At 44.1% G+C, this 27,009-nt stretch overlaps 1 protein-coding gene across 7 annotated transcripts in view; it reads right to left on the minus strand.

The window, feature by feature from the left end:
- Positions 1-1,533: 1,533 nt before the first annotated feature.
- Positions 1,534-27,009, minus strand: part of DIP2A (disco interacting protein 2 homolog A) — a 118,912-nt gene continuing 93,436 nt past the window's right edge. For 5 of the 7 annotated variants that reach the window (XM_056533247.1, XM_056533249.1, XM_056533250.1 and 2 more), the window contains 24 exons: positions 26,087-26,206; positions 25,815-25,929; positions 25,556-25,695; positions 24,575-24,711; positions 24,406-24,486; positions 20,805-20,941; positions 19,153-19,267; positions 18,874-19,075; positions 18,628-18,737; positions 18,468-18,548; positions 17,540-17,663; positions 17,318-17,439; positions 9,497-9,608; positions 9,026-9,135; positions 8,765-8,895; positions 8,424-8,592; positions 8,047-8,217; positions 7,833-7,862; positions 7,439-7,500; positions 7,301-7,358; positions 5,419-5,493; positions 4,422-4,596; positions 2,623-2,746; positions 1,534-2,542 (listed from right to left, as the gene is read on the minus strand). In XM_056533247.1, the coding sequence (XP_056389222.1) occupies positions 2,290-2,542; positions 2,623-2,746; positions 4,422-4,596; positions 5,419-5,493; positions 7,301-7,358; positions 7,439-7,500; positions 7,833-7,862; positions 8,047-8,217; positions 8,424-8,592; positions 8,765-8,895; positions 9,026-9,135; positions 9,497-9,608; positions 17,318-17,439; positions 17,540-17,663; positions 18,468-18,548; positions 18,628-18,737; positions 18,874-19,075; positions 19,153-19,267; positions 20,805-20,941; positions 24,406-24,486; positions 24,575-24,711; positions 25,556-25,695; positions 25,815-25,929; positions 26,087-26,206 (2,954 nt within the window). In that variant the 3' untranslated portion in view covers positions 1,534-2,289. Of the gene's footprint in view, positions 2,543-2,622; positions 2,747-4,421; positions 4,597-5,418; positions 5,494-7,300; positions 7,359-7,438; positions 7,501-7,832; positions 7,863-8,046; positions 8,218-8,423; positions 8,593-8,764; positions 8,896-9,025; positions 9,136-9,496; positions 9,609-17,317; positions 17,440-17,539; positions 17,664-18,467; positions 18,549-18,627; positions 18,738-18,873; positions 19,076-19,152; positions 19,268-20,804; positions 20,942-24,405; positions 24,487-24,574; positions 24,712-25,555; positions 25,696-25,814; positions 25,930-26,086; positions 26,207-27,009 lie in introns of those variants that run through there. The other 2 variants (XM_056533248.1, XR_008846848.1) reach the window with 2 other exon arrangements.

Consider the following 27,009-nt stretch of genomic DNA (forward strand, 5'->3'; position numbering starts at 1 on the left):
TATAATCTAACAGTCCGATGTAGTCTCCTCCACATCAACATCTACTGTCAGTGGATATTTCGGAGGCCCCATACATCATATTACAAGGTTTCTCAGATCCCCCACCATTATTATAATGCATATGGCAGCATGCCTAGAGGGGTATTCCCATCTCCCAATTTAAGCAATTTCTTCCTTCCCCGATCAGCCTATTTTGTGGATGAGACTATGTTGCAGTGTCACATAACAAGCAGTGCACGTTCCTATACAGCAGTGTTTCCCAACCAGGGGGCCTCCAGCAGGTGCAAAACTACAACTCCCAGCATGCCCAGACAGCTTTCGGCTGGGAGTTGTAGTTTTGCAACAACTGGAGGCAGCCTGGTTGGGAAACACTGCTATACAGTAGTGTAAGCAACATTAAGAGATTACAACTACCTCTTTCTGTCACTTGTTTTTAAAGGAGTACTCTGGAACAGACTACTCCTGCTCCGTCCTGCAAAAAAAATGAAAATAAACCATCACTCACCTTCCTGGGTTCCTGCGGAGCACCACTACAGCTGATCGGTCCTCCGGTCCATCTTCTTCATACTTCCGTGTGAACGAAGCGTCACATGGCGCTCAGACTATTATGGGCCGAGGCAGAACATTGCGGCGGCCGGCTGAGCGTGTGACTCTTCGTTCACACGGAAGTATGAAGGAGATGGACCGGAGGACCGATCAGCCGTAGTGGCGCTCCGTGGGAACCCAGGAAGGTGAGGGATGGTTTATTTTCATTTTTTTTGCAGGACGGAGCAGGAGTAGTCTGCACCAGAGTACTCCTTTAAGTTTGCTTCATCCTCTCTTCTGCTGACAATAAGTGGCTTCTTCCATCACTGATCAGCACACAGTGGTTTAATAAGCATCACTTACCATACTAGATAACTGAGGGCATCGCTGTGTGCCCTACCATTCTTCTGTAATCTCAGGCCATAGTTATTTTACAATGGAAATTAGGTGTAAGCAGTAAGGACAATATGCAGGAGTCACATTCCTCCGTCAGCCCTGTGCCAGGACACTACCGTAAATACAATGAAACCTCTAAGACCACCCACTGTTGCACTGAAAAGTGATCTTCTTCGTTAAAATTGCTTTTATGCATAATATAGAATTAACTTTAAATCTGGTCTGGATATAGGTATTTTAGCAGATAGGTATTTAGTCAGAGTACAGCACTATAAGTTGATTTAAATGCTATAGTGCACGCACCAGATCCACCCCATTTCACCAAATAGTATTGTTAAAAGAGGGCTAGGAACTACTATGGCAGTGTTTTCCAACCAGCGTGCCTCCAGCTGTTGCAAAACTACAACTCCCAGCATGCCCGGACAGCCTTTGGCTGTCCGGGCATGCTGGGAGTTGTAGTTTTGCAACAGCTGGAGGCACGCTAGTTGGGAATCACTGTTCTATGCATTAACAAACAAGGCATGCTCATAAGAACTGGTGAACATAGAAGTATGCACAAATTCTACTGGGCAATCTTTACAAAATACTGTCAGTGCCCATAGACACCACTGATGCCATTTTTTAAAATGTTTAATGTGCTTTTGTATCATTTTTGTAATATCACAGGTAACTTTCAGGCTCCGTAGTGCTTAATAGAGTTATTTTTTAATTTTTTTTCTTCCTTTTTTGCTATAAAAACTACAGTGTTAAAATTGAAGTGGTCCTGTCCCTTTTGTTCAGAACCAGTTGGGATGTCCTTAAGGTTGATGCACGTAATAAATTATACAGTCTCTATACATAATTACATTCAGTTCAGTGATGAAAAGTGAAGTAGCAGCTCACAAAGGGCTGGTGAACATTCACACTTTGGAAAAGTCCATCTTGGCTTAGGGGACATTGGTACCCCCATGCACTAGATAAAATAAAGAAAATCTATGTGCTCAGATATAGGAGATCCAAAGATTCACATTATTGCATGGATTTGGGCTCTGTAAGGCGACACAACACAGGAGGCAGGATGGACGCTGCACAGGGAACACAGCATTTGGAGGTGGGGTTCGGGATGCTACACCCAGTGCCACAGTAAGAGGTAAAAGTTTGCTAGTTACATTCTGTTCAGAACCATTCTTGGCATGAAGAGGGTTTTCCTCCATCTGTGGCTAGGAGCACACCTGGGTGGTGGGAAGGTGAATTGCCTGAGAAGGAAGACAGCAGCAATCTAGCACCTCGATGAATGGAAGTAGTATGTAGTCTCCTTCCCTCAGCGTCCATTCATTCCCAGCACCCAAGTACATGGTCGAATAAGGCAGGAAGCAGCTTGTCCTAGTTTCACATGTTGTATGCCACATATATGGGATCAAGTTGATCAGCCAGGAATCCATCACGTAAGTGCATACGCTGCTTTTCTCCTCGTGAGTTGATGGGAATAACACCTGGGTCCACAATGACTACAACTCCAACAATCAGATAGTGCTCCTCCAATACTACGTTAGTCACCAGAGCTACTAGATCAAGGGCCTCCTGCTCTGGACCATCTAACTCTAGGACAACTACAAGAAGATTTGTCCATGTGAAGACGGCACTGTTAAAGGGGGAAAAAAAAGTGGATTTAGGAAACTGCTAAGAAGAATTACAAGAATACATTTCATGGTATGAACTTACCATTCAGCAATGTTCTTGTGAGATCGAATCACAGACGTCTCTATGTCAATTGGATGGTACCTCATGCCTCGCAATTCCAATGTTTCATCAAGGGAACCAACCACATATAGGGCATCATGCCTCTCTATATATGTAGACAAAACAATCAGTGTTAACCACTAAGACTTTTGGTTTTATCCTCTAAGCTTTAAAACTACACTGCTCAAAAAATAAAGGGAACACTAAGATAACACATCCTAGATCTGAATGAATGAACTAATTGTATGAAATACTTTCGTCTTTACATAGTTGAATGTGCTGACAACAAAATCACACAAAAAGTATCAATGGAAATCAAATTTATCAACCCATGGAGGTCTGGATATGGAGTCACACTCAAAATCAAAGTGGAAAACCCCACTACAGGCTGATCCAACTTTATGTAATGTCCTTAAAACAAGTCAAAATGAGGCTCAGTAGAGAGTGTGAGTGTGTGTGTGTGTGTGTGTGGCCTCCACATGCCCGTATGACCTCCCTACAACGCCTGGGCATGCTCTTGATGAGGTGGCGGATGGTCTCCTGAGGGTTGTCCTCCCAGACCAGGACTAAAGCATCCGCTAAATCCTGGACAGTGTGGTGCAACATGGCATTGGTGGATGGAGCAAGACATGATGCCCCAGATGTGCTCAATCAGACCTGGGGAACAGGCGGGCCAGTCCATAGCATCAATGCCTTCCTTTTGAAGGAACTGCTGACACACTCCAGCCACATGAGGTCTAGCATTGTCTTACATTAGGAGGAACCCAGGGCCAACTGCACCAGCATATGGTCTCACAAGGGGTCTGAGGATCTCATCACGGTACCTAATGGCAGTCAGGCTACCTCTGGCAAGCACATTGAGGGCTGTTCGGCCCCCCAAAAGAAATGCCACCCCACACCATTACTGACCCACCGCCAAACCGGTCATGCTGGAGGATGTTGCAGGCAGCAGAACATTCTCCACGACATCTCCAGACTCTGTCACGTCTATCACATGTGCTCAGTGTGAACCTGCTTTCATCTGTGAAGAGCACAGGACGCCAGTGGCAAATTTGCCAATCTTGGGGTTCTCTGGCAGATGCCAAATGTCCTGCACAGTGTTAGCCTGTAAGCACAACCCCCACCTGTGGACGTCGGGCCCTCATACCACCCTCATGGAGTCTGTTTCTGACCGTTTGAGTGGACACATGCACATTTGGGGCCTGCTGGAGGTCATTTTGCAGGGCTCTGGCAGTGCTCCTCCTTGCACAAAGGCAGAGGTAGCGGTCCTGCTGCTGGGTAGTTGCCCTCCTATGGCCTCCTCCATGTCCCCTGATGTACTGGCCTGTCTCCTGGTAGCGCCTCCATGCTCTGGACACTATGCTGACAGACGCAGCAAAACTTACCACAGCTCACAATGATGTGCCATGCTGGATGAGCTGCACTACCTGAGCCTGGTTTGTAGACTCAGTCTCATGCTACCACTAGAGTGAAAGCACTGCCAGCATTCAAAAGTGACCCAAACATCAGCCAGGAAGCATAGGAAACTGAGAAGTGGTCTGTGGTCACCACCTGAAGAAACACTCCTTTATTGGGGAGTGTCTTGCTAATTTCCTATAATTTCTACCTGTTTGTTCCATTTGCACAACAGCATGTGAAATTGATTGTCAATCATTTTTGCTTCCTGAGTGGACAGTGTGATTTCACAGAAGTGTCATTGACTTGGAGTTACATTGTGTTGTTAAGTGTTCCCTATTTTTTTGAGCAGTGAATATCTTATTTACTAACATGCAACTTATTACCTCCACTGGCATCAGTTAGCTCCGTTCTGCGGAGAAAGCCAAGGTATCCCGTTCGTGACCAAATAGTCTGTGTGTCACCAAAGCTGAGTCTTGCATTAAAGTGATCTGCATGCAGGGCCTCTTCTCCATACACTGTATAATATCCATTGGCATTGTGTGGACTGCTCACCCAAATCTGGAAAGAAAAATAAATAAATACCCATTATGGTTGTTTTTATATATCTCAGACTGGGTGAAAAAGACCAAAAATACAAACCTCATATCAGTAAGCCTAGTTACTATAAATAGTAGCACCCCAAAGTAGGTATTGCGCCATGATCTCTCAACAATAATATACATAAAAAATGGTCATTTTACAAAATATTACAAAAATGCAAAAAAAAAACTTTATTAAAATATAAAATAAAACATAAGAAGAAATCTACCCAGGAGGGGGACAGAAAAGACAAGGCAATTGTCACTCAGGTATCACATAAAGTGCCTAATAATGCAAATATACATATTATCAGTGTGCATACCAGATCACTAAACAGATCAGGTCACTATACAAATCAAGATGGCATAAATTATTCCTACAAATAAATATAGCCATAACATAAATTATACTTAGCAATACATAAAAGTAACAAGGCACTGGATACCGGAGCGACACCACCCCAACGCGGCAATCCGCCAAACTATTGTCATCGGGTTTGCCGAAATGCAGCATTGAGGTGATGTCGCTGCGGTTACTCCATTTTTTATGTATATACCATTATGGTTATAAAAAAACACTTTTAGGCTTTCACACAAGATTTTTTGGATTACTGCCACTGCAGTTTTTGATCCTGAAATTGATTCAACAGGAAAGAAATGTAATAGTCTTTCCTTAATATTTCCCATTCCTTTACAATATTCTGGCTTTGGCTCAAAAAACTGCAATAGCAGTTTTCCAAAGAACAACAGTAAAAAAAAGTGTGGAGACCTAGCCTTAAGCCCAAATGTACTGCTTCCTTACCTCTCCCAAATGAGAGTCTCCAAGGGGACCTTTGGTTTCTGTATGTGCAATAATGACTTTTACTCCAGGAAGAATCTAGAAGATGAAGAAGGGTTTAAGATGTGAGTAATGTAAAGCATTCAAGACTTATTTACACAGCCATATTTTCAATCTGTTTAGAGGCTATTCACACACATTTTCGACCACATGACAGGTATACATTGGCAGGCTTGACAAGTTTTGCCAACATATCGATCGACATGTTCCTAGCAGGTGTATAGAATTTAATTGGCTAAACATACCGTATATACTCGAGTATAAGCCGACCCGAATATAAGCCAAGGCCCCTAATTTCACCCAAAAAACCCAGGAAAAGTTATTGACTCGACTATAAGCCTAGGGTGGGAAATACATCACCCCCCATGTCATCATCCAGACCCCCATCATCATCCCCCCTCCCCCTTCATCATCACAGCCTGTCAATCCCTTCATCAGTGGTCTTCAACCTGCGGACCTCCAGATGTTGCAAAACTACAACTCCCAGCATGCTGGGAGTTGTAGTTTTGAAACCTCTGGAGGTCCACAGGTTGAAGACCACTGCGGCCTTCGTCATCATCCAGACACCCCCTTTAGTTTTCTACTCACCTCCCCTCGGTGGGAAGGAAGGGTGAGCTGGTCCGGGCCATCTATGCTGCAGGGACCGTCCGGTGGGGAGGGTTAGTCGTTCCAGGCTGTTCATTTTCACCGGGGGAGGAGGGGCTCTTCTCCGGGCCCGGCCCGGACTAGTGATGTTGCCTTGATGACGACGCACAGGGACGTTCATGCGCGTCCCTGTGTGTTGTCGTCAAGGCAACGTCACTAGTCCAGGGTGGGGCCCGGAGTAGAGGGCCTCCCGGGTGAAAATTGACAGCCCGGAACGACTAACCCTCCCCACCGGACGGTCCCTGCAGCATAGATGGCCCGGACCAGCTCACCCTTCCTTCCCACCGAGGGGAGGTGAGTATAAAACTAAAGGGGGTGTCTGGATGATGATGATGAAGGCCGCAGTGGTCTTCAACCTGCGGACCTCCAGAGGTTTCAAAACTACAACTCCCAGTATGGCTGATGGCTGTCCGGGCTTGCTGGGAGTTGTAGTTTTGCAACATCTGGAGGTCCGCAGGTTGAAGACCACTGAGAAGGGATTGACAAGCGGAGAGTTCACTCGAGTATAAGCCAAGGGGGCGTTTTCAGCACGAAAAATTTAGCTGAAAAACTCGGCTTATACTCGAGTATATACGGTAGTCTTATGGTAACTATGGTTTACTTCACTAAGGAAAACTTTGTCTGTCCCATGCAGACAATAAAAATAAAAGTAATCAAAAAGACACATATTTGCAAAAAATATGCCCGTATACAGAAAAAAAAGAATGTTATAGGGGTCAGACTAGAGAGAAACATGTTAACATCACTTCACTCGTATTGACCCACAGAATTAAAAAAAAACATGCCAGTTTTAAGAATTTAAATATTAGTTTTCATTGGGCCGTACATTGGATGTGTAAATGAAAGGTGTCTATACAAAGTAACAATTTGTTGCGCAAAAAAACGAGCCCTCAGCAGTCTGTGAATGGAAAAATAAAAAAGGTATGACTTAAAAGGCGAGAGGTAAAAAAGAAAATGCAAAAATTAAAGCTGGCTGTGTTCTTTAATGGTCTATTCACATGTACAGTATTCTGTGCAGATTTGATGCGCAGGATTTTCTGCTGCAGATTTCAATGTAAACTGAATGACTGAACACAGCTTGAAATCCTGCGCCTCAAAAATGCGAAAAATACTGTATGTGTGAATAGACCCTAAAAAGGTTTTCTAGTTTTACAAAATTGATGGCTCATCTTTAAGTTGTACCAGTTGAGTTGAGTCTTACCTTTCCAGATTCCATTAGGGGCAGACTATGTGGTGAACCCCTCTCCACTAGTCGTACTCTGAGTAGAGAAGAGGAAATGGTTAAAGAGGAAGTTGTATAAAGCATTGTGTACTTTAGGTTGATGGAGATTGTCAGTACCTGTCATGGCGCAGAGCTCGCATATCTACATAGACAGTGGTTGGGTCAGGACCTGAAGTGCCCTGTAAAATGAACAAAGTTTTTTTTGTTTTTTCCAACTGATAAACAATACGGAGACATTATTTGGAGCAGGGACTGCCATGCAGGTGAGAAGCATTACTAACACGTTCTAAAAAGCGCATGGTGTACAGTCCTGATCTACAGCCAATTCTATTTAAACACTGCTTTTTATTATCCTCTGTAAAGCACCTCTGCCTTGTGCTCGGGCTAAACCTGAACACAGGCCCCTTCTGCCATTCCTGTGCTGACACACAACTCTGTTGCACTGCCCAGCGGAGCCCAGAGCAAAGCACGCTTCAGAAAGCATGTCAGCACACACATGCAGACCCCGTACCTGATCAGCAAGCTTGCCCAGTCTGTTGGGCTGAAAGAGGAACCACAAAGAGAAGTAAGAGACGAAACGGTATGAAAGCGACAGTGGAAGTAAACAGAGGTTGAGAAACAAATGTCAATATGAACAGCTACATATTGCCTCCATCATATATAATTATGCAATAAGCACCTTACGGGTATCAGTAAGCCAAGAAAGGCAGAACCCAACACCTTACCTGTAAACAAATGGCCACATTGACTCGACAGCCGAATGTGGTGCTCACTGCTCGGGTGGACAGTCCAAGGTCCTTGAACAGCTTAGAGAAGGATTGCGTGAGCGAGATCCGTGGTCTTTCTTCTGCTACCACCATGCATGTGCGCACACAGGACAGGTTCACACCCCGGGACTGGGCAAGGGAATGAACACATCAGGGAAAGGATTTAAAGGTTTAGGAAAGGAAGAACATATAAAAAAAGAAAAGGAATAAAATGGTATGTAACAAAATGGTGAGCTGGGAAAGTAAGCACAAAATACTATTTTAGGACAAAATGAGGGAAGAAAGTTAGAAATGAATAGGCAAGAAACAAGATTATGTAATGAATAGGCCCTTACCTTAAGCGTGCCAGTCTGTGTGCCTAGGCCTCTGGTACACATTTCCATGACAGAATAAGAACAGAAAGTGACACGTACTTTGTATTGACTAACTGCACTGAGCCATAAGGATGCATTAGTCTCCAGCTCAAGAGGGGGAACTAAGATAGACTGGTGCCCAGAGTAAACACTGTATAAAGAAGAACAAGACCATGTAAAACACATTCAGTACATTAGTGCAGAGTGTCTTCTGCAACTAAAGATATCCCCCACACATTATAACTATTGAGACATCACTAGTATGCAACTTGTATACTGTACAAACTTAACAACATGAAAGCGGCATGAAAACAAGACTTTACCTGCACAAGCACCAAAGGGCAAAGCCTAAGCCACAGTACGGGTCTAAACAGATAGCAATCTGCCGAGACGGGTACAACTCGCATTGCAGTTTCATGGACCGACATAAGGCACTGCAGGCTGAATGAGACATCTGCAGATGAAACAGTTAAGACTAACTTAATATACAAGACACATTTAATGGAAAATCCAATATGGAACTGGTAGACTAAAGCCAGGTACATAGGTGTACACTCATCTAGGACAACACATTACAGTCTAACCTTCACTCCAGCTAAGATCCCTGTGGTAGACACACTGAAATCCAAGTAAGCCAGAGTCTCTGGTGAAGTTGGCCTAAACACATGAGCTATTTTTTTCTTCGGCATGTCTTCTGTGGAAACATGAAAGCAAAGCAAAAAGGGGCAGTATTAATGTCAACGAATACCCAGTGTTCACACCTTAGGTTAAAGGGGGACTTTGACAAAAAATCACATCACAATGCTGCTCAGCCTATCACTGGGCGAGCCAGGATATCAATGTGGCCGGCGATTAGCATGGCACCAAAAGCTGGAGGAATACAAGGATGGGAGAACGTTTCCAGCAGCAGTTTATTATTTTTATTCCTCCTTTAAGGCTAAAGAGCCTACATTATTACAATATTGGTTGTACATTTTCATGCTGGTGCTAGGTATGACAGATCTGTTTATATCTAAGCAAGCTCTATTTAGTTAGAACAGGAGTAAGGCTCTTACCAGTGTCCAGAATGGTTGGCCAGGTCTTGATGTCTACAGCGGCAGCAGCTTCTTTTGATTTAAGCAAACGCATTATTGCTTGCGTTGTGAGGATACAAGCGGACTTGCTAACCTGTAAACAGCAAAATCAAGTCAGGTTTCTGTACTATTAACCCTTTTATTTCTTAAGATTAAACATATTCTATGTTAGTACAAGGGGAGGTAGAGTATTATCATTTTGTCTGTTCTCATACTTTTTATTCAATTACTGGGCTGGGCATGACAGTGAAATGTTTATAATAAAAAAGCAACTATTAGACTATTAGCTTTAGATACAATTGCTAACAAGCAATCCTGGGTATTTTGCTGATAAAAGGCAAATCTACAAAATGGTACAGAAATCTGTCAAGGTGTTCCTTCATCTACATCTGTTATTTGCTCTATTTTGTATATTTATTTTTAAATCAGATATTTTTGTATTAAAGTTTTGCAGTTTAAACAAAAGTACACATAAAAAATAAAATAAAAAATAAAATACACCAACTCTCAGACTATCCTCCCCCCCCCAGCAATAAATCATGCTGTGCTCTGAATGGCAGCAGTCTGTGATTATATCTACACAGGAAAACAGCAGCCTTCTGTGCTGAGCTCTGACTGAGAATCTTCACTGAGCTTCTCACACTGCACACAGGGAGAAGAGGGGGAGGGGAGGTGTGGCTGTACAATCAGAGCTCTAGACCAGACAGAGACATTGTGTTGTCTTGAAGGGAGGGGACTAGCTCTCACTGAGGAGACAAGCAGGATCTGAAGATGACGTTTTTCTCTCACTCCCTGCATGTAAGTGACAGCTGAAAGAGGAAAACTGCTCTATATAGCTAAAGAATGATATTTAGACAAATACACTGCTCAAAAAACAAAGGGAACACTTAACAACACAATGTAACTCCAGGTCAAACACACTTCTGTGAAATCACATTGTCCACTCAGGAAGCAACACTGATTGACAATCAATTTCACATGCTTTTGTGCAAATGGAATAGACAACAGGTGGAAATTATAGGCAATTAGTAAGACCCCCCCAATAAAGGAGTGGTTCTGCATGTGGTGACCACAGACCACTTCTCAGTTCCTATGCTTCCTGGCTGATATTTTGGTCACTTTTGAATGCTCGCGGTACTTTCACTCTAGTGGTAGCATGAGACGGAGTCTACAACTCACACAAGTGGCTCAGGTACTGCAGCTCATCCAGGAAGGCATATCGATGCGAGCTGTGGCAAGGTGGTTTGCTGTGTCTGTCAGCGTAGTGTCCTGAGCATGGAGGCGCTACCAGGAGACAGGCCAGTACATCAGGAGACGTGGAGGAAGCTGTAGGAGGGCAACAACCCAGCAGCAGGACCGCTACCTCCGACTTTGTGCAGGGAGGAGAACTGCCAGAGCCCTGCAAAATGACCTCCAGCAGGCCACAAATGTGCATGTGTCCACTCAAACGGTCAGAAACAGACTCCATGAGGGTGGTATGATGGCCCGACCTCCACTGGTGGGGGTTGCGCTTACAGGCTAAGACTGTGCAGGACATTTGGCATCTGCCAGAGAACACCAAGATTGGCAAATTTGCCACTGGGGCCCTGTGCTCATCACAGATGAAAGCAGGTTCACACTGAGCATATGTGACACATGTGACAGAGTCTGGAGACGCCGTTGAGAACGTTCTGCTGCCTGCAACATCCTCCAGCATGACTTTGGCAATATGGTTTGGCGGTGGGTCAGTAATGGTGTGGGGTGGCATTTCTTGGGGGGGGGGCCAGAGGTAACCTGGCTGCCATTAGGTACAGAGATGAGATTCTCAGACGCCTTGTGAGACCACATGTTGGTGCGGTTGACCCTGGGTTCCTCCTAATGCAAGACAATGCTAGACCTCATGTGGCTGGAGTGTGTCAGCAGTTCCTGCAAGAGGAAGGCATTGATGTTATGGACTGGCCTGTCCGTTCCCCAGACCTGAATCCGATTGAGCACATCTGGGACATCATGTCTCACTCCAGCCACTTACGTCACGTTGTACCACAGACTGTCCAGGAGTTGGCTGATGCTTTAGTCCAGGTCTGGGAGGACATCCCTCAGGAGACCATCCGCTACCTCATCAGGAGAATGCCCAGGCGTTGTAGGGAGCACGGGCACGTGGAGGTCACACACACTGACTTGTTTTAAGGACATTACATCAAAGTTGGATCAGCCTGTAGTGTGGTTTTCCACTTTGATTTTGAGCGTGACTCCATATCCAGACCTCGATGGGTTGATAAATGTGATTTCCATAGTTCGTTTGTGTGTGATTTCCATGATAGTTTGTGTGTGATTTTGTTGTCAGCACATTCAACTATGCAAAGGCGAAAGTATTTCATACGATTAGTTCATTCATTCAGATCTAAGATGTGTTATCTTAGTGTTCCCTTTATTTTTTGAACAGTGCACATAGCCTGGGGAGAGGGAAAGGATGGGCTATGGGTTTAGTTCCCCGGAGTACCTCTTTAACATATTGGATTTTGGAACCTATTTTGTGTCAGGACTTGGGGGATGGAGGTCTTGTATACAGGACCAAACCTTTTAGTTAGTATGTATACCTAGTTGGTTAGGTTTTAAGTGTTTTTAAAAGTAGACTTGTTACAATGGCCAACTGTGTACTGGATCTGGAAACCTACTGGTTTCTCGGACATTGTGCAATATATTGGACTGTATTATTTGTCACGATATAATAAAGATTTTTTGCATATTTTCTATATTCCTTGATCTTTTAGGAATGTGAATTTTTTCTGTACATGATACCCAACAATTCCAAGAAAAAGTAACTGCAGTTCACCTCCCACTGAAGTTAAAAAGAGCTACCATTATACAATGGACAGTGCAGGGCTTCCGGCCCCATTTACTGTATAATGCGGGTCACGAAACAGCCAATCGCTGGGGTGCTGGGTTTCTGCACCCATCCGATCAGTGATTGCTGGCCCATCCTGTGGATAGGCAGGGATGTGGAATTCCTATCACCCGACGCCCGGGACAAGCATTTCCGGGCGCCGGGCAGGTGAATTTGTCCGGCCCTTAGCCCAGCTTCAGGCAAGCAGGGCCGGACCTGACAAGTCACTCGGACCTCTACAGTCTGTATGGAGCGGGCTGCCGACTCCTACCTGCTCCATTCTCTGCAGTCCCTGGCTGTAAAAACCAGTGTCCTCCGAAGCAGAGCAGGGGAGATGAGAAGCTGTGTATTTGTCTTCTCTCCCCTGCTCTGCAGACGTGCGGGGGGAGATGAGGGGGCGTGGCTTCTTGCTCCCCGTGCAGACCTGCGTCCTCTGCCTTCACTCCCCCCAGCTGTAGCTTCGGAGAGCTGAGGAGAGGAGGCATGTCTGCACGGGTAGATGCATGCGGCGCTCTGCAGTATGTATGGAGCGGGCTCCGGACTCCTGCCTGCTCCATATTCTGCAGCCCCCGGCTGTTCTCAGTAGCCGGGGGCCGCCGCTAATAGCCAGCATGCGGCGATCGCCGCGGCTGGCTATTAACCCTTTAGATCGCTGTGGCTGGCTATTAACCCTTTAGATCACCGCGGCTGGCTATTAACCCTTTAGATCGCCGCTGTCAAAGCTGACAGCGGTGTCTAAAGGGACATGTGAATGCTCCCTGGTGGGCTAGTGGGGTGGATCGCATCCCCCCCCCGCCCCGCAGTGCGATCGCGGGGGTAATCCACTATAGAGGTAGCCGGAGGGCTTACCTCTGCTTCCTGCTGTCCGGCTCTGTCATTGATAGAGTCTGGCTGGATTAGGCTCTATCAATGGATCACAGAGCTCACAGATCATTGAGTTCAATAGAACTCTATTCATCTGTCTGAGGAATCTAATGATACCTCATATAAGTGTAATAAAGTGTTAAAAAATAAAAAAGTTTTAATAAAAGTTTGAAAGACACACATTAACCCAGTGGTCTTCAAACTGTGGCCCTCCAGATGTTACAAAACTACAATTCTCAGCGTGCCAGGGCAGCCGTTGGCTGTCCGGGCATGCTGGGAGTTGTAGTTTTGTAACATCTGGAGGGCCACAGTTTGAAGACCGCTGCATTAACCCCTACATGTAAAAAGTTCAAATCACCCCCTTTTCCTATATAAAAACATGTAAACATAATAAAAATAAACATATTTGGTATCGCTTTGTGCGTAATTGTACAACCTATTAAAATATAACATTATGTATCCCGTACGGTAAATGTAAAAAAAATACCAAACCACAGATTTGCAATTTTTATAATATCCCAGAAAAAGTTAAAAAGCGATTAAAAAGTCAGATCAATACCAAAACAGTACCGATACAAAAAACAGATAATGCCGCTAAAAATGAGCCCTCATACAGCCTGGTATGTGGAAAAAAAATAAAGCTACAGGGGTTAAAAAATGGCAATTAAAAAAATTTGAAAAAGTCCAGAATTAGTAAAACATGACGTAAACGATACAAATCTGGTATCGCTGTAATCAGGCGGCCTAAAGTATAAAACTAACATGTTACCTCAACCACAAGGTAAATGGCGCAGAAAAGAAAACCACCAAATCTGCTAAATTATCTTTTACTATTTCAATTTCACTTCCCTAAATATATATATATATTTTTTTGGTTCAGAGAATATGTTATTGAAAAATTAAAAGGTATCATTATAGTAGGTAGTTATGGCTATTATAGGGCGAGGAGGAAGAAATCAGAGCGTAAAAGCGAAAATTGGCCCGGACAAGTGGATCGTCATGAGGGACAAGTAGATTTTGCTCCATTTTAATGGTCAAACCATGAAGCTTTTATTGAATCAAAAAGAAATGTACACAAGTACAAGCATTAAATAGAATGAGGTAAGGTCAACATGACCTACAAAAGTGAACCAAACTAGTGGCGTACATAGAGATAAAGACATGAAATACGCTATCAGTTACCATATAATATAAGTAAAAAACATCACCATCCCGGGCGGGGATATAAACCTATTTAGTTAGTACAATGACAGGCTATGGCGCATGTCAGAACTATGGGAGGAAGTGAGCCAGGGCTCCCACACCTCCTCAAAACGAGATACTGTGTCCTCCCTAATTGCAGTCAATTTCTCATATAACATTATGGTGTTAATCCTTTGTAAAACCCCTGAGAAATGTAAAGACCGTTGTTTCCATTGGGATGCAATATGGATTCTGGTGGCCAAGAGAATAAGCTGAACTAAACGGAAAGCCTTGAACTTCATTCTGGCAGGTTTTAAGCCCAACAGACAAAAGGCAGGTGCCTCCGGTATATGACATGCAAAAATAGAAGTTAAAAGATCGTGGACTCTAGTCCACAAGGAGGACACTACAGGGCACGACCACCATACATGGTACATCGTGCAGGTCATGCCGTAAGCACGAAAGCACAGAGGTGAGACAAGTGGGTAAATAGTATGTAATCTGGCGGGGACAAAATAGGTCCTATGAAGCACCTTAAATGGGCACTGTCATGAAGTAAAAAAATTGATATGTTGTAGTACTTAAGTACTACAACATATCTCTAATATACTTTAATTAAAAAAAGTGATTTTAAACAAGTTTAAAATCACTTTTAAATTCGGCCACTAGGGGTCGCCCTCCTAGTGGCCGAATGCATTCAGCAGTGACGTCACTACTGAATTTTGACTCATTTCAGCCTGGCAATGAGTCGAAATTCAGGCACTGCTGTGCTCGCTCCCGCCTGTCAATCAAACAGGCAAGAGCGAGCACGCTGATAGCTGGGGCTGCGCGCATTGGCCAGCTCCACTCGCCTCGCCCACCCACCCCCGTTACCCTGTCCGGAGGCAGCGCGCGCACTCATTGCTGCGCTGATCCTCCGGATGGGTAAGTTTGATCTGAGGTCTTATATTAGCCGGGTCTCGGCTGTAATATCGTGCACGGCAGGCCGGCGATGCTCCTCTACTCCTCCTCCCTGGATAGCACATGCACAGGTAAACCCCGAAGCTGCCTGCCGTGCTATTGGCAGATCATCTATGCGCACTCCCAACAGGAGCGCTGCATAGACGATCTGAGGGCGGAAGCAAGCGCCCAGCAAGGCATCAGCGACGTCGTGCCTGCTGGGAAGCGCTGCTTCCTGCCCTGCTTTATAGAGCAAATTTAGAAGCACTAAATCTTCTCTATTAAAGCGATTTAATTTTTTTTTTTAAAGCCAGGTAGGGGGTTAGGGCTAGATTACTAATAGGTAGGGACAGATTAGATTATATATTACTTGGTGGGAGCTACACTTTAAGTGCCGTCTCCATCAGAGACACCTGCCAACTGCCCCGGCTCAAAGTTTCGCAACAGTCTCTCCATTGTTCAAGGGACAGGGTAGCGCCCAAGTCCCGTTCCCAATCTACCATAAACTTCAGCTTCCCGTCAGGTGGGGGGGCATTTAAATGGGCATACAGTAAAGATAGTAATCCCAGCCTGTCAGGTGAGTACAACATACATGTCTCAAAGTATGTCGGGGAGATCAGTGATGGTGCAGGGAGGAGGGCTGTATAGAAGGAAAAAATCTGTCTAATGCGGAGAAACTCATTGGGTGGTGGAGAGTGTGCAACATAAAATTGGTCCAATGAGTAAAGCTGTCATCGTTGGGTGAGGTTGTGAAGACAGAGCAGGTTATTTTGAATTCACCAAGAAAAACATGTAGAGGAAAGACCAGGAGGAAAGAGAGGGTTAGAGAGGAAAGGAAGGAGGGGGGAAACAGAAGACTGCAGCAGAAACTTAAAACGTACCTGACGCCAGAGAGACAGCGAATAAAGGACCACCAATGCAGAAGAAGGAAGCAAATCGGATATGGAGCATATGAAGACCACATCAGTGCCCGGTATGAATGAGGGAGTAACAAGGATTCCTCCAATGCAACCCATCGGGGTGCTCCCCGCTGGACATTAATAAGGGCATACTGTGCTATCCTGGCTGCGTAATAGTATTTGAGGAAGTGGGGAACTGATAAGCCGCCAACCCTCCGATGATAATGCATCACGGGGCGGGCAATACGGGGTCGTCTGTGCGCCCAGACATAAGAGAAGACATCCTTCTGGAGTGCCATAATATCGCGTCTAACAATAGGTATAGGTAAAGAGCGGAATAGATACAGCAATCTGGGCAGGATCACCATTTTAACAGCACTAATCCTCCCAACCCAAGAGAGATAGGGGTAGTCCCATTTCGCCATGTCTGAGCGTACAGAGGAGTAAAGGGGAGGGTAATTTTTTGCATACAACTCTTGGAGGGAGGAGGTAAGTTTAACACCTAAGTAAGGAAGACCCGAAGAGGAGTCCTTAAAGCCAAAGTTAAGGGAAATAAGGGCCTTCTGGACATCGGGGACCTGACAATACAACATTTCAGATTTAGAAGCATTAACTCGGAGGCCAGAGCAAGCCGAAAAAGAGTCAAGGAGAGAAAATAGATTAGGAAGGGACACCAGGGTTTCAGTGATCGTCAGAAGTAAATCGTCCGCAAAAAGCGACGTCTTATACTCTGAGGACGAAATTGTTACTCCTTTTATATCAGGGTTCGCTCTAATTTTAGCCGCTAAGGGTTCCATCACCAATGCGAATAAGGCCGGGGATAAGGGGCACCCCTGTCGAGTACCGCGAGTGATAGAGATGGGCTGGGGGAAAGTGGAGGGGAGTTTAAGATAGATTTTGCTCCATTTTATTCCCGTGGACAAGTAGTTTTTTTTAAATAAAATTTCCACACCCCTGATAGGTCATTATTCATAAATTTCAAGAAACCCCTTTATGGCAGCCTCATCTGAGCATACAACTAATAGATAAAAATAAACAAATTCCGCATGCACTAACCTCTACAATCATCTTCACAGTAGGCAGAGTGGTTGCAAGGTTTTGTGGGTGTGGAGGACGCACGGTGATAGGAATACAACCAGCATAAAGGCAACCAAAAAATGTGGCAATAAGGTCAATACCTAAATAAAACAATAGATATGATTTTACAACACACGAGTAAACAAAACATGCTGGCCAGCATCTTACAGAATTATTACAGGTTGATTCCACTGCACTCACCTGGAGGAAAAACCAGAGCTACATGATCCCCAACACTAAGACGTGCCTTCTCTAGCAGCCCAGCAGCGACACGTTCTGCTCGCTTGTGCAACTGCGAACAGGATGCAGAACTGGCCACAGTGCCCTGTAAAAGGTAAAAAAAACATGGTCATAGCATGCAGAGGTTTAAAGGGAACCAATCATCAGATTCTACCCTATATAACGCTTGGCAAAGCGTTATATAGGGTAAAATCTTTATTTTCACCATTCCTGGGGGACGCTCCTGCACCCAGGGATGGTGAAGATATGAAGTTATAAACTAGTCGCCGCCGCCGTAAGTAGTCACCTGGGCGGGGAGCTCTTCTCATCTATTCATGTTCTTTGGCCGGGAGCGACGCCCCCTCCGCTTGATTGACGGGCAGCGTCATCGCTCTGCTCCGTCTGTTCAGTGAGCGGAACAATGACGCGGCCCATCAATCAAGCGGAGGGGGCGTCGCTCTCGGCCGAAGAATGGGAGTAGGTGAGAAGAGCTCCCCGTCCAGGTGACTACTTACGGCAGCGGCGGCGACTAGTTTATAACTTCATATCTTCACCATCCCTGGGAGCAGGAGCGTCCCCCGGGGATGGTGAGGACAACAATTTTACCCTATATAACGCTTTGCCAAGCATTATATAGGGTAAAATCTTATGATTGGTTCCCTTTAATAGTAGCCTCCAAGATTTACAGCACAAAGTGTCACATGGTGTTGCCTCCTATTCATGTAGCATGTGCTGAGAACGCAATGATCATATCCAACCTATATGTTATAGGATTATAATACAATATCACCTACACAAGATACATCTAATTAATTATGCATCTTGCTCAATAGCTTTTTTAAATTTTTTGCAAAAATGTGTCGAAAACAAACAATTCGCAGTCTCAGCAAAATCTACACAAAATCTTTACCTTGGAATTGAGCAGAAGAAGCAAAAGATGGTCAGGGGTGGTTTGTGCCCTCCACTGTAAAACATCAGCCAGGTATAGGAACTAGAAATGCAAACAAGGGACATATAAGAAACAGGTTTACAAAATAATTATGTAATGACGATGTACATGTGGTTTTTACCTTCTTTGCCTGGTCATTGTCTTCCAACTGAGAGACATCCCTACCACAAGCTTGTGCAATTCTTTTTCCAGCCACTAGGTTTCCCACAATCATGGAGGCAGGCCCCACGTCTAAGACAATAAACAAAAGATTTAGTATATTTTTCCTGGCACTCATATCTGTGTAACTATGTAAATAGAACACAAAAAGGAGTATACTGAAGAAAGTAGTCTATGTGAGGCAAGGTATATATATGTATATATATACCTGGCTGTTTCTGTCGTGGTTTTGGCAAGTTGGTGACACACGTGTGTGGGCACATGAGAACATTGCATGGATGCAGAGAACCCTCCAAAAAGTGTTGTTTTGTTTCAGAGATGTGAATCCCCCCTAGAGGTGCTTTGGGAAGAGTGTTCGCAGGTACAAGTGCCAGACAGTACACACCCACTTGGTGAATACTGTCTATTGCCTGTGGGAACAGAAGTAGAAGGGTAAAACACACACTAGAAGATTGGCTCCAGCCAAATTGGAGATCATAGGAATTACCTGCAGGACTCTACTCATCCACTGAAAGCTGTCTTCTTCTGATGAGTCTGGACGCTGCTCAGCTACCAGCACAATCCTCTCATCATGCAGCACATTTACTGAAAACACGGCTATCCTAACAAAAAGCAGAACATTCAACCGCACATTAACAACTCATCATTGCATCCCGTCCTTAGTTAAAAGGAGTAGTCCGGCACGCACTTTTCTTATTTTATGTGGTCCGGTCTGCAAAAAGAAAGAAAAACTTTCTCTTGCTTGCCTACACGCCCCCGGAGCTCCGGTACAGGTGTTCGGTCGCCGGGCTGTTATGCTTCTTACTTCCTGTTCGCCCGGCACGTCACACGGAGCTTCAGCCTATCACCGGCCGCAGTGATGTCCCGCCTCGGCTGGTGATAGGCTGAAGCTCCGTGTGACGTGCCGGACTAACAGGAAGTAAGAAGAATACAGCCCGGCGACCAAACACCTGTACCGAAGCTCCGGGGGCGCGTAGGCAAGCAAGAGAAAGTTTGTTTTCTTTTTTTTTTTCAGCCCGGACCGGATAAAATAAGAAAAGTGCGCGCCAGACTACTCCTTTAAAGGAGTACTCCAGTGGAAATTTCTTTTCTTTCATCAACTGGTGCCAGAAAGACAGATTTGCAAATGACTTCTATTTAAAAATCTTAACCCTTCCAGTACTTATCAGCTGCTGTATACTACAGAGGAATTTAATTTTCTATCTGAATTTCCTTTCTGCCTGACCACAGTGCTCTCTGCAGATACCATGTCAGGAACTGTCCAGAGAAGGAGCAAAGCCCCATAGCAAACCTCTCCTGCAATGGACAGTTCCTAAAATGGACAGAGATGTCAGCAGAGAGCACTTTGGTCAGACAGAAGGGAAATTCCAAAAAGAAAAGAACTTCCTCTGGGGCAAACAGCAGCCGATAAGTACTGGAAGGATTAAGATTTTTAAATCGAAGTCATTTACAAATCTGTTTAACTTTCTGGCACCAGTTGATTTAAAAAATTGTTTTCCACTGGGGTACCCCTTTATGGCAAAGTTAAATGTCAAGTTTGCATAATAAAGGATGATACACTTTGGGCAACCTCTTCATTATGCCTGTAAGAGCATAAGGAGGTTATATGGAGTATGGGAACCCTTATTGCTCAGAACAGAGAGCAATGTACAATTAGTGACTTTCGCTACAAAAAATTAAATAAAATACGGTAAATGGCATCCATGTACACGTCATTTACAAATCTGTTTAACTTTCTGGCACCAGTTGATTTAAAAAATTGTTTTCCACTGGGGTACCCCTTTATGGCAAAGTTAAATGTCAAGTTTGCATAATAAAGGATGATACACTTTGGGCAACCTCTTCATTATGCCTGTAAGAGCATAAGGAGGTTATATGGAGTATGGGAACCCTTATTGCTCAGAACAGAGAGCAATGTACAATTAGTGACTTTCGCTACAAAAAATTAAATAAAATACGGTAAATGGCATCCATGTACACGCTTGCTGGGCTTTTTCATCTGGTCATAACAATGGATAAGAGGTCAAGGTGGAGGATGTCTTTAAAGTATCTGTGGGATCTGCTTATTATGTGCCTATTTTGCATGCACCAAACTCATTTTCCATCTTGTTTTAATGCCATTTTATTTTATATTCTTACCTGCCTCTGTAAACAAATTTCATGGGTTCTACAGCGAGGGCTGTTGCTACTACATCATCACAGCTGTGCCTGCGTCCACTTATGACCATTTGACCATCTACTTTTCCGACAACGAAAACCAAGCGCTCCTGCAGGGACTGACAATTAATTAAATAAATTAATTACTTAAAAGGGATTATTTAGAAGCAGTAAATGTATCACCTTCCCTCAAGCTTCAGTGCTCCATTTTCACGTTCATGTGGTGGCCAATGGGCGAATTATGTTTCGGGCAGCCATTGGACACCGCATGCGGGCATGGTTCCACACGCATGTGATGATCACAACAGAGTACTCTTCCCCAGAGCCAAGGTCAGGAAAGAGAAGAGTACTGGGGAGCAAGGATAGGTAATACCTTTCTGCTTCCGGATAACCCTTTTAACCCCTTAACGACCACGGACGTAAATGTACGTCCTGGTTTGGCGGGACTTCCCGCACCAGGACGTACATTTACGTCCGGTGTATGACCACGAGCATCGGAACGGTGCTCGCGTCATACACGGCAGGTTCCAGCTGCTAGTAGCAGCCGGGGACCCGCTGGTAATGGCCAACATCCGTGATCGCGCGGATGTCCGCCATTATCCCCTCAGATGCCGTGATCGGTACAGATCATGGCATCTGCGGCACTTTGAATGGATGATCGGATCACTCGCAGCGCTGCCGCGGCGATCTGATCATCCAGCATGGCAGCCGGAGGTCCCCACACCTTGCTCCGGCCGTCTCCCAGGGTCTTCTGCTCTGGTCTGAGATCGAGCAGACCAGAGCAGAAGATGACCGATAATACTGATCGGTGCTATGTCCTATGCATAGCACTGAACAGTATTAGTAATCAAAGAATTACTATACATAGTCCCCTATGGGGACATAAAAAGTGTAAAATAAAAGTTTAAAAATAAAAAAAAATAAAAAGGACAAAAAAAAAAGGGAAAAATCCCCTCCCAATAAAAATGAAAATTGTCAGTTTTTCCCATTTTACCCCCAAAAAGTGTAATTTTTTTTTTTATAAACATATTTGGTATTGCCGCGTGCGTAAATGTCCGTACTATCAAAATATAATGTTAATTATCCCGTATGGTGAATGGCGTAAACGTGAAAAAATAAAAAAGTAAAAAAATGCAGCTTTTTTTGTCACATCTTATAAAAAAAAAAAAGATCTAAAAGTTTTATATATGCAAATGTGGAATCGATAAAAAGTACAGATGAGGGCGCAAAAAATGAGCCCTCATACTGCCCTATATATGGAAAAATGAAAAAGTTATAGGTGGTCAAAATAGGGCGATTTTAGATTACTGATTTTGTACAAAAAGTTTTAGATTTTTTTTAAGCGGTACAAAAATATAAAAGTATCTAGCCATGGGTATCATTATAAAGGGGTACTCCGGTGCTTAGACATCTTATCCCCTATCCAAAAGGATAGGGGATAATATGCCTGATTGCGGGAGTCCCGCCGCTGGGGACCCCCGTGATCTTGCACGCGGTACCCTGTTTGTAATCAGTCCCTGGAGCGTGTTCGCTCCGGGACTGATTACCGGTGCCTACAGGGCGGGCGGCGTGTGACGTCACGCCCCCGTGTGATGTCACGCTCCGTCCCTCAATGCAAGCCTACAGGAGGGGGCGTGACAGCTATCATGCCCCCTGCAGTAGGCTTGCATTGAGGGGCGGAGCGTGACATCACACGGGGGCGGGGGCATGACATCACACGCTGCCCGCCCTGTAGTCGCTCCGGGGACTGATTACAAACGAGGTGCCGCGTGCAAGATCACGGGGGTCCCCAGCGGCGGGACTCCCGCGATCAGGCATCTTATCCCCTATACTTTGGATAGGGGATAAAATGTCTGAGCACCGAAGTACCCCTTTAATCGTATTGACCAACAGAATAAAGAACACATGTAATTTTTACCGTAAAGTGTATAGTGTGAAAACAAAACCCTCCAAAACGTGCAAAATTGTGGTTTTCATTAAAATTTCCTCCCTAATAAAAAAGGTTTGGGGTTCGCCATAAATGTTATGGTAAAATGAGAGCTTTCATTACGAAGTACAATTAGTCACGCAAAAAACAAGCCCTTATATGGGTCTGTATATGGAAATATAAAGGAGTTATGGATTTTAGAAGGCGAGGAGGAAAAAACAAAAACGCAAAAATAAAATTGGCCTGGTCCTTAACCCCTTAAGGACTCAATCCATTTGGACCTTAAGTACTAAGACAATTTTATTTTTACGTTTTAGTTTTTTCCTCCTCCCCTTTAAAAAATCAAAACTCTTTTATATTTTCATCCACAGACTAGTATGATGGCTTGTTTTTTGCGCGACCAGTTGTCCGTTGTAATGCCATCACTCACTTTACCATGAAATGTATGGCGCAACCAAAAAAATACAATTTGTGTGGGGAAATTAAAAAGAAAACCGCAATTTTGCAAATTTTGGAAGGTTTTGTTTTCACGCCGTACAATTTACGGTAAAAGTGACGTGTTATTTATTCTTTGGGTCAATACGATTAAAATGATACCCATAATTATACACTTTTCTATTACTGTTTATTAGTACCATATTTGCTTATACAAAACTTTTATTACATTTTTTATAAATTTTTTTGGGAATAAAATGTTATAAACTATTTTGGACTTTTTTTTTACGTTCACGCCGTTCACCGTACGGGATCATTTACATTTTATTTTAATAGTTCGGATATTTACGCACGCGGCGATACCAAATATGTATATAAAATAATTTTTTTACACTTTTTGGGGGTAAAATAGGGAAAATGGGACAATTTATGTTTTTATTGGGGGAGGGGGTTTTTCACATTTTTTTACTTTAGTTTTTTACTTTTATTTTTACACTCTTATAGTCCCCATAGGGGACTATTTATAGCAACCATTCGATTGCTAATGCTGTTCAGTGCTATGTATAGGACTTCTGCTCTGGTCTGCGGGAAGGCAGATCAGAGCAGAAGACTCCCGGAAGGCAGCGGAGCCAGGTGAGGGGACCTGCGTCTGCTGTGCAGGATGATCGGATCGCCATGGCAGTGCTGCGGGCGATCCAATCATCCTGTTAAGTGACCGCAATGCTGCAGATGCCGTGATCTGTATTGATCACGGCATCTGAGGGGTTAATGGCGGACATCCACGGGATCGCGGGTGTCCGCCATTACCAGCGGGTCCCTGGCTGCGATCCACAGCCGGGACCTGCCGCGCATGATGCCGACATCGCTCCGATGCCCTCGGCTATGCTCAGGACGTAAATGTACGTCCTGGCGCGTTAAGTACCACATCACCAGGACGTACATTTACGTCCTGCGTCGTTAAGGGGTTAAGGTTAAAATGGGCTTGGTCCTTAAGGGGTTAAAGGGGATGTCTAGGACTAGAACTGGCTGTCCGGGCACGCTGGGAGTTGTAGTTTTGCAACAGCTGGAGGCACCCTGGTTGGGAAACACTGGGTTAGAACCATATGGCTGCTTTCTTCCTTTCTACTGCAGCTCAGATTCAGTGAAGGGAATAGGGCTAGGCAGCAAAACCAATGTTTGGCCAGGTGTGGCGCTAGAATACACAGACACAAGAATACTTACAGGGCCAATAAAGCCTAAAAGCCCAGTTCTAATAAATGGCTGGCTAGAGACAGGATCTCCACTGGCAGTAAGTGGCATAGTCTAAGTAACGGAAAAAAAAAATAGACATGATAAGCTCACACAAACTATTATATACAGAACATATCCGCAAGTCAATAATACCACACACCTCAAATATATTCTTGGTAATTCCATGAAGACCATAGTATGCATTGCCGGTGGAGTTAGAGGAGACACATAGCTCTCCTACTTCATCTGTCTTACATAGGTATGGTGCCCCCTCCATTTTCACCACACACATGGTAGCTATAGAAGAAAGAAAAGTCAGTTCAGAGTAAAAGTTAAAGGGGTTATCCAGGAAAAAACTTTTTATATCTATATCTATATATATATATATGTGAAAGAAGAAACAAGGTCCGGCACTAGGTTGCAAGTAAAAACTTCTTATTCTTTTATTTCAAGATTCTGCGGTACAGGGTAGAAAGTCTGACGCGTTTCGCTAAAAAGCTTTTTAGCGAAACGCGTCAGACTTTCTACCCTGTACCGCAGAATCTTGAAATAAAAGAATAAGAAGTTTTTACTTGCAACCTAGTGCCGGACCTTGTTTCTTCTTTCACAAGTGAGTAGCCGGAGGCGGTACCGGCCGGTCCACGGCACAGGAGGCGAGCTGGGCGTGCACTGGGTGAGTGACTCACAAACCAGCCTTGATATATATATATATATATATATATATATCTCAACTGGCTCCAGAAAGTTAAACAGATTTGTAAATTACTTCTATTAAAAAATCGTAAAACTTTCAGTACTTATGAGCTGCTGAAGTTGAGTTGTTATTTTCTGTCTAAGTGCTCTCTGATGACATGTGTCTCGGGAACTGTCCAGAGTAGAAGCAAATCCCCATAGCAAACCTCTTCTACTCTGTGCAGTTCCCGAGACAAGCAGAGATGTCAGCAGAGAGCACTGTTGTCAGACAGAAAAGAACAACTCAACTTCAGCAGCTGATAATTATTGGAAGGATTAAGATTTTTTAATAGAAGTAATTTGCAAATCTGTTTAACTTTCTGGAGCCAGTTGATATATAAAAAAAATGTTGTTTTCTGGAATATCCCTTTAAAGACATACTGGACCATGAACCACTGGATCCCCTTACCTCCAGGCATAACCTGTCCCACATCCTGCACTGTAAGAACAGATAGTTTCTCCTCTGTGTCTGCTCGAATGACACCATAACTTAACCCATTCATTGAGAGCACCACCTTTCCAGGAGGAACTCCACCTAGATCTGGGGGTCTGAAAAAGACAAATTGCAGGCATGTTCAAGATGACCAGAATGCAAGCAGTAAACCTACCAAGTGCTATGGAAAGAAGTGAAAGGCATTCAGACTAGAGAAGTATAGAAAGGAATTCACCTGCGCATGGACACGGTGAGAGCCTCAGCGGAGCTTGCACAAGGACAGATCACTTCTGGCCTCAGACCTCGAGACTGGAAGACGTTAAGGAAGGCATCACACGAAGATATAGACCCTGCAAATGCAGATCATCCTTTATACTGTAAACTCTTATTTAAGAGCATGAAACAAAAGCTTACGTGAAGACATTAATGGGGGTAGTAATGATTGTTATACGATATGCCACATAACAGGAAGAGTGCCTCAAGTAGGGTTTGTTCTTAGGAACGTACATGGGTTGGCTCCATCGGCCACAATAAGCATCCTCAGAGAACCCAGGCTGACGTCCCGCTGGTCTCGCTGTGCCAGAAGAGACCAGTGCATGTCTCTGGACTTCACTAGTGCAACACGGGCTGCAGAAAGAGACGACATGTCAGCATCAACAAGAAATGCAGTAACAGTATTATATGACACCCCAAGAATACAGGAGGGATTTACATAGGTCCATTCTATCACATATCAATAAATAAGAAGGTTAACACTCATATAAATCCTTCAGGAGACACTTATTTTACCTTTTAAACAGCTGCTTAAGTTTTTTACATTCCATTAGTTCATGAAAAAGAAACCATGACTGGGAATTACAACCTGGAGAGTAACATCCCAGGATATTCTTCTAGTCGAGGAGGAGTAACACTTAAGAGGTCTCATGAAAACAACCTCTTTGATCGCCAGAGGTTTGGATTCTCTAACACTAAGACATACACACTAGCAATGCAAACGAATGGCAGACCATGTAAGGCTGGGTTCACACCACGTTTTTCAAATACGGTAACCGCATACGGTTTTCCGCAAAAAAACGTATACAACCGTATCCGAAACCATATGCATAGAGAATGCATTGTAAACCGTATTCCAAATGTTGTGTACGGTTGCATCCGTTTTGCCTCGGATACGGTTTTGCCGATTTTTCAACCATAGGCAAAAACGCTGTCGACCACGTTTTTGCCTCCGGTTGGAAAACCGTATGCGAACCGTATGTGGTTCTTTTAACATTGTTGTCTATGAGAACCGTACACAGAATTTCAGAATACGGTTGCACACGGTTTTTCTAATCTGTTTTTGGAGTTGACACATGCGCAGTTTGGTATTTCAATAGAACAATAGTAACTTTATTAAATTGCTGGAAAACGAATTCCAACAAAATAGCAAAACC

Source organism: Hyla sarda, chromosome 8 (assembly GCF_029499605.1).
Source record: "Hyla sarda isolate aHylSar1 chromosome 8, aHylSar1.hap1, whole genome shotgun sequence".
Lineage (NCBI taxonomy): Eukaryota > Metazoa > Chordata > Amphibia > Anura > Hylidae > Hyla > Hyla sarda.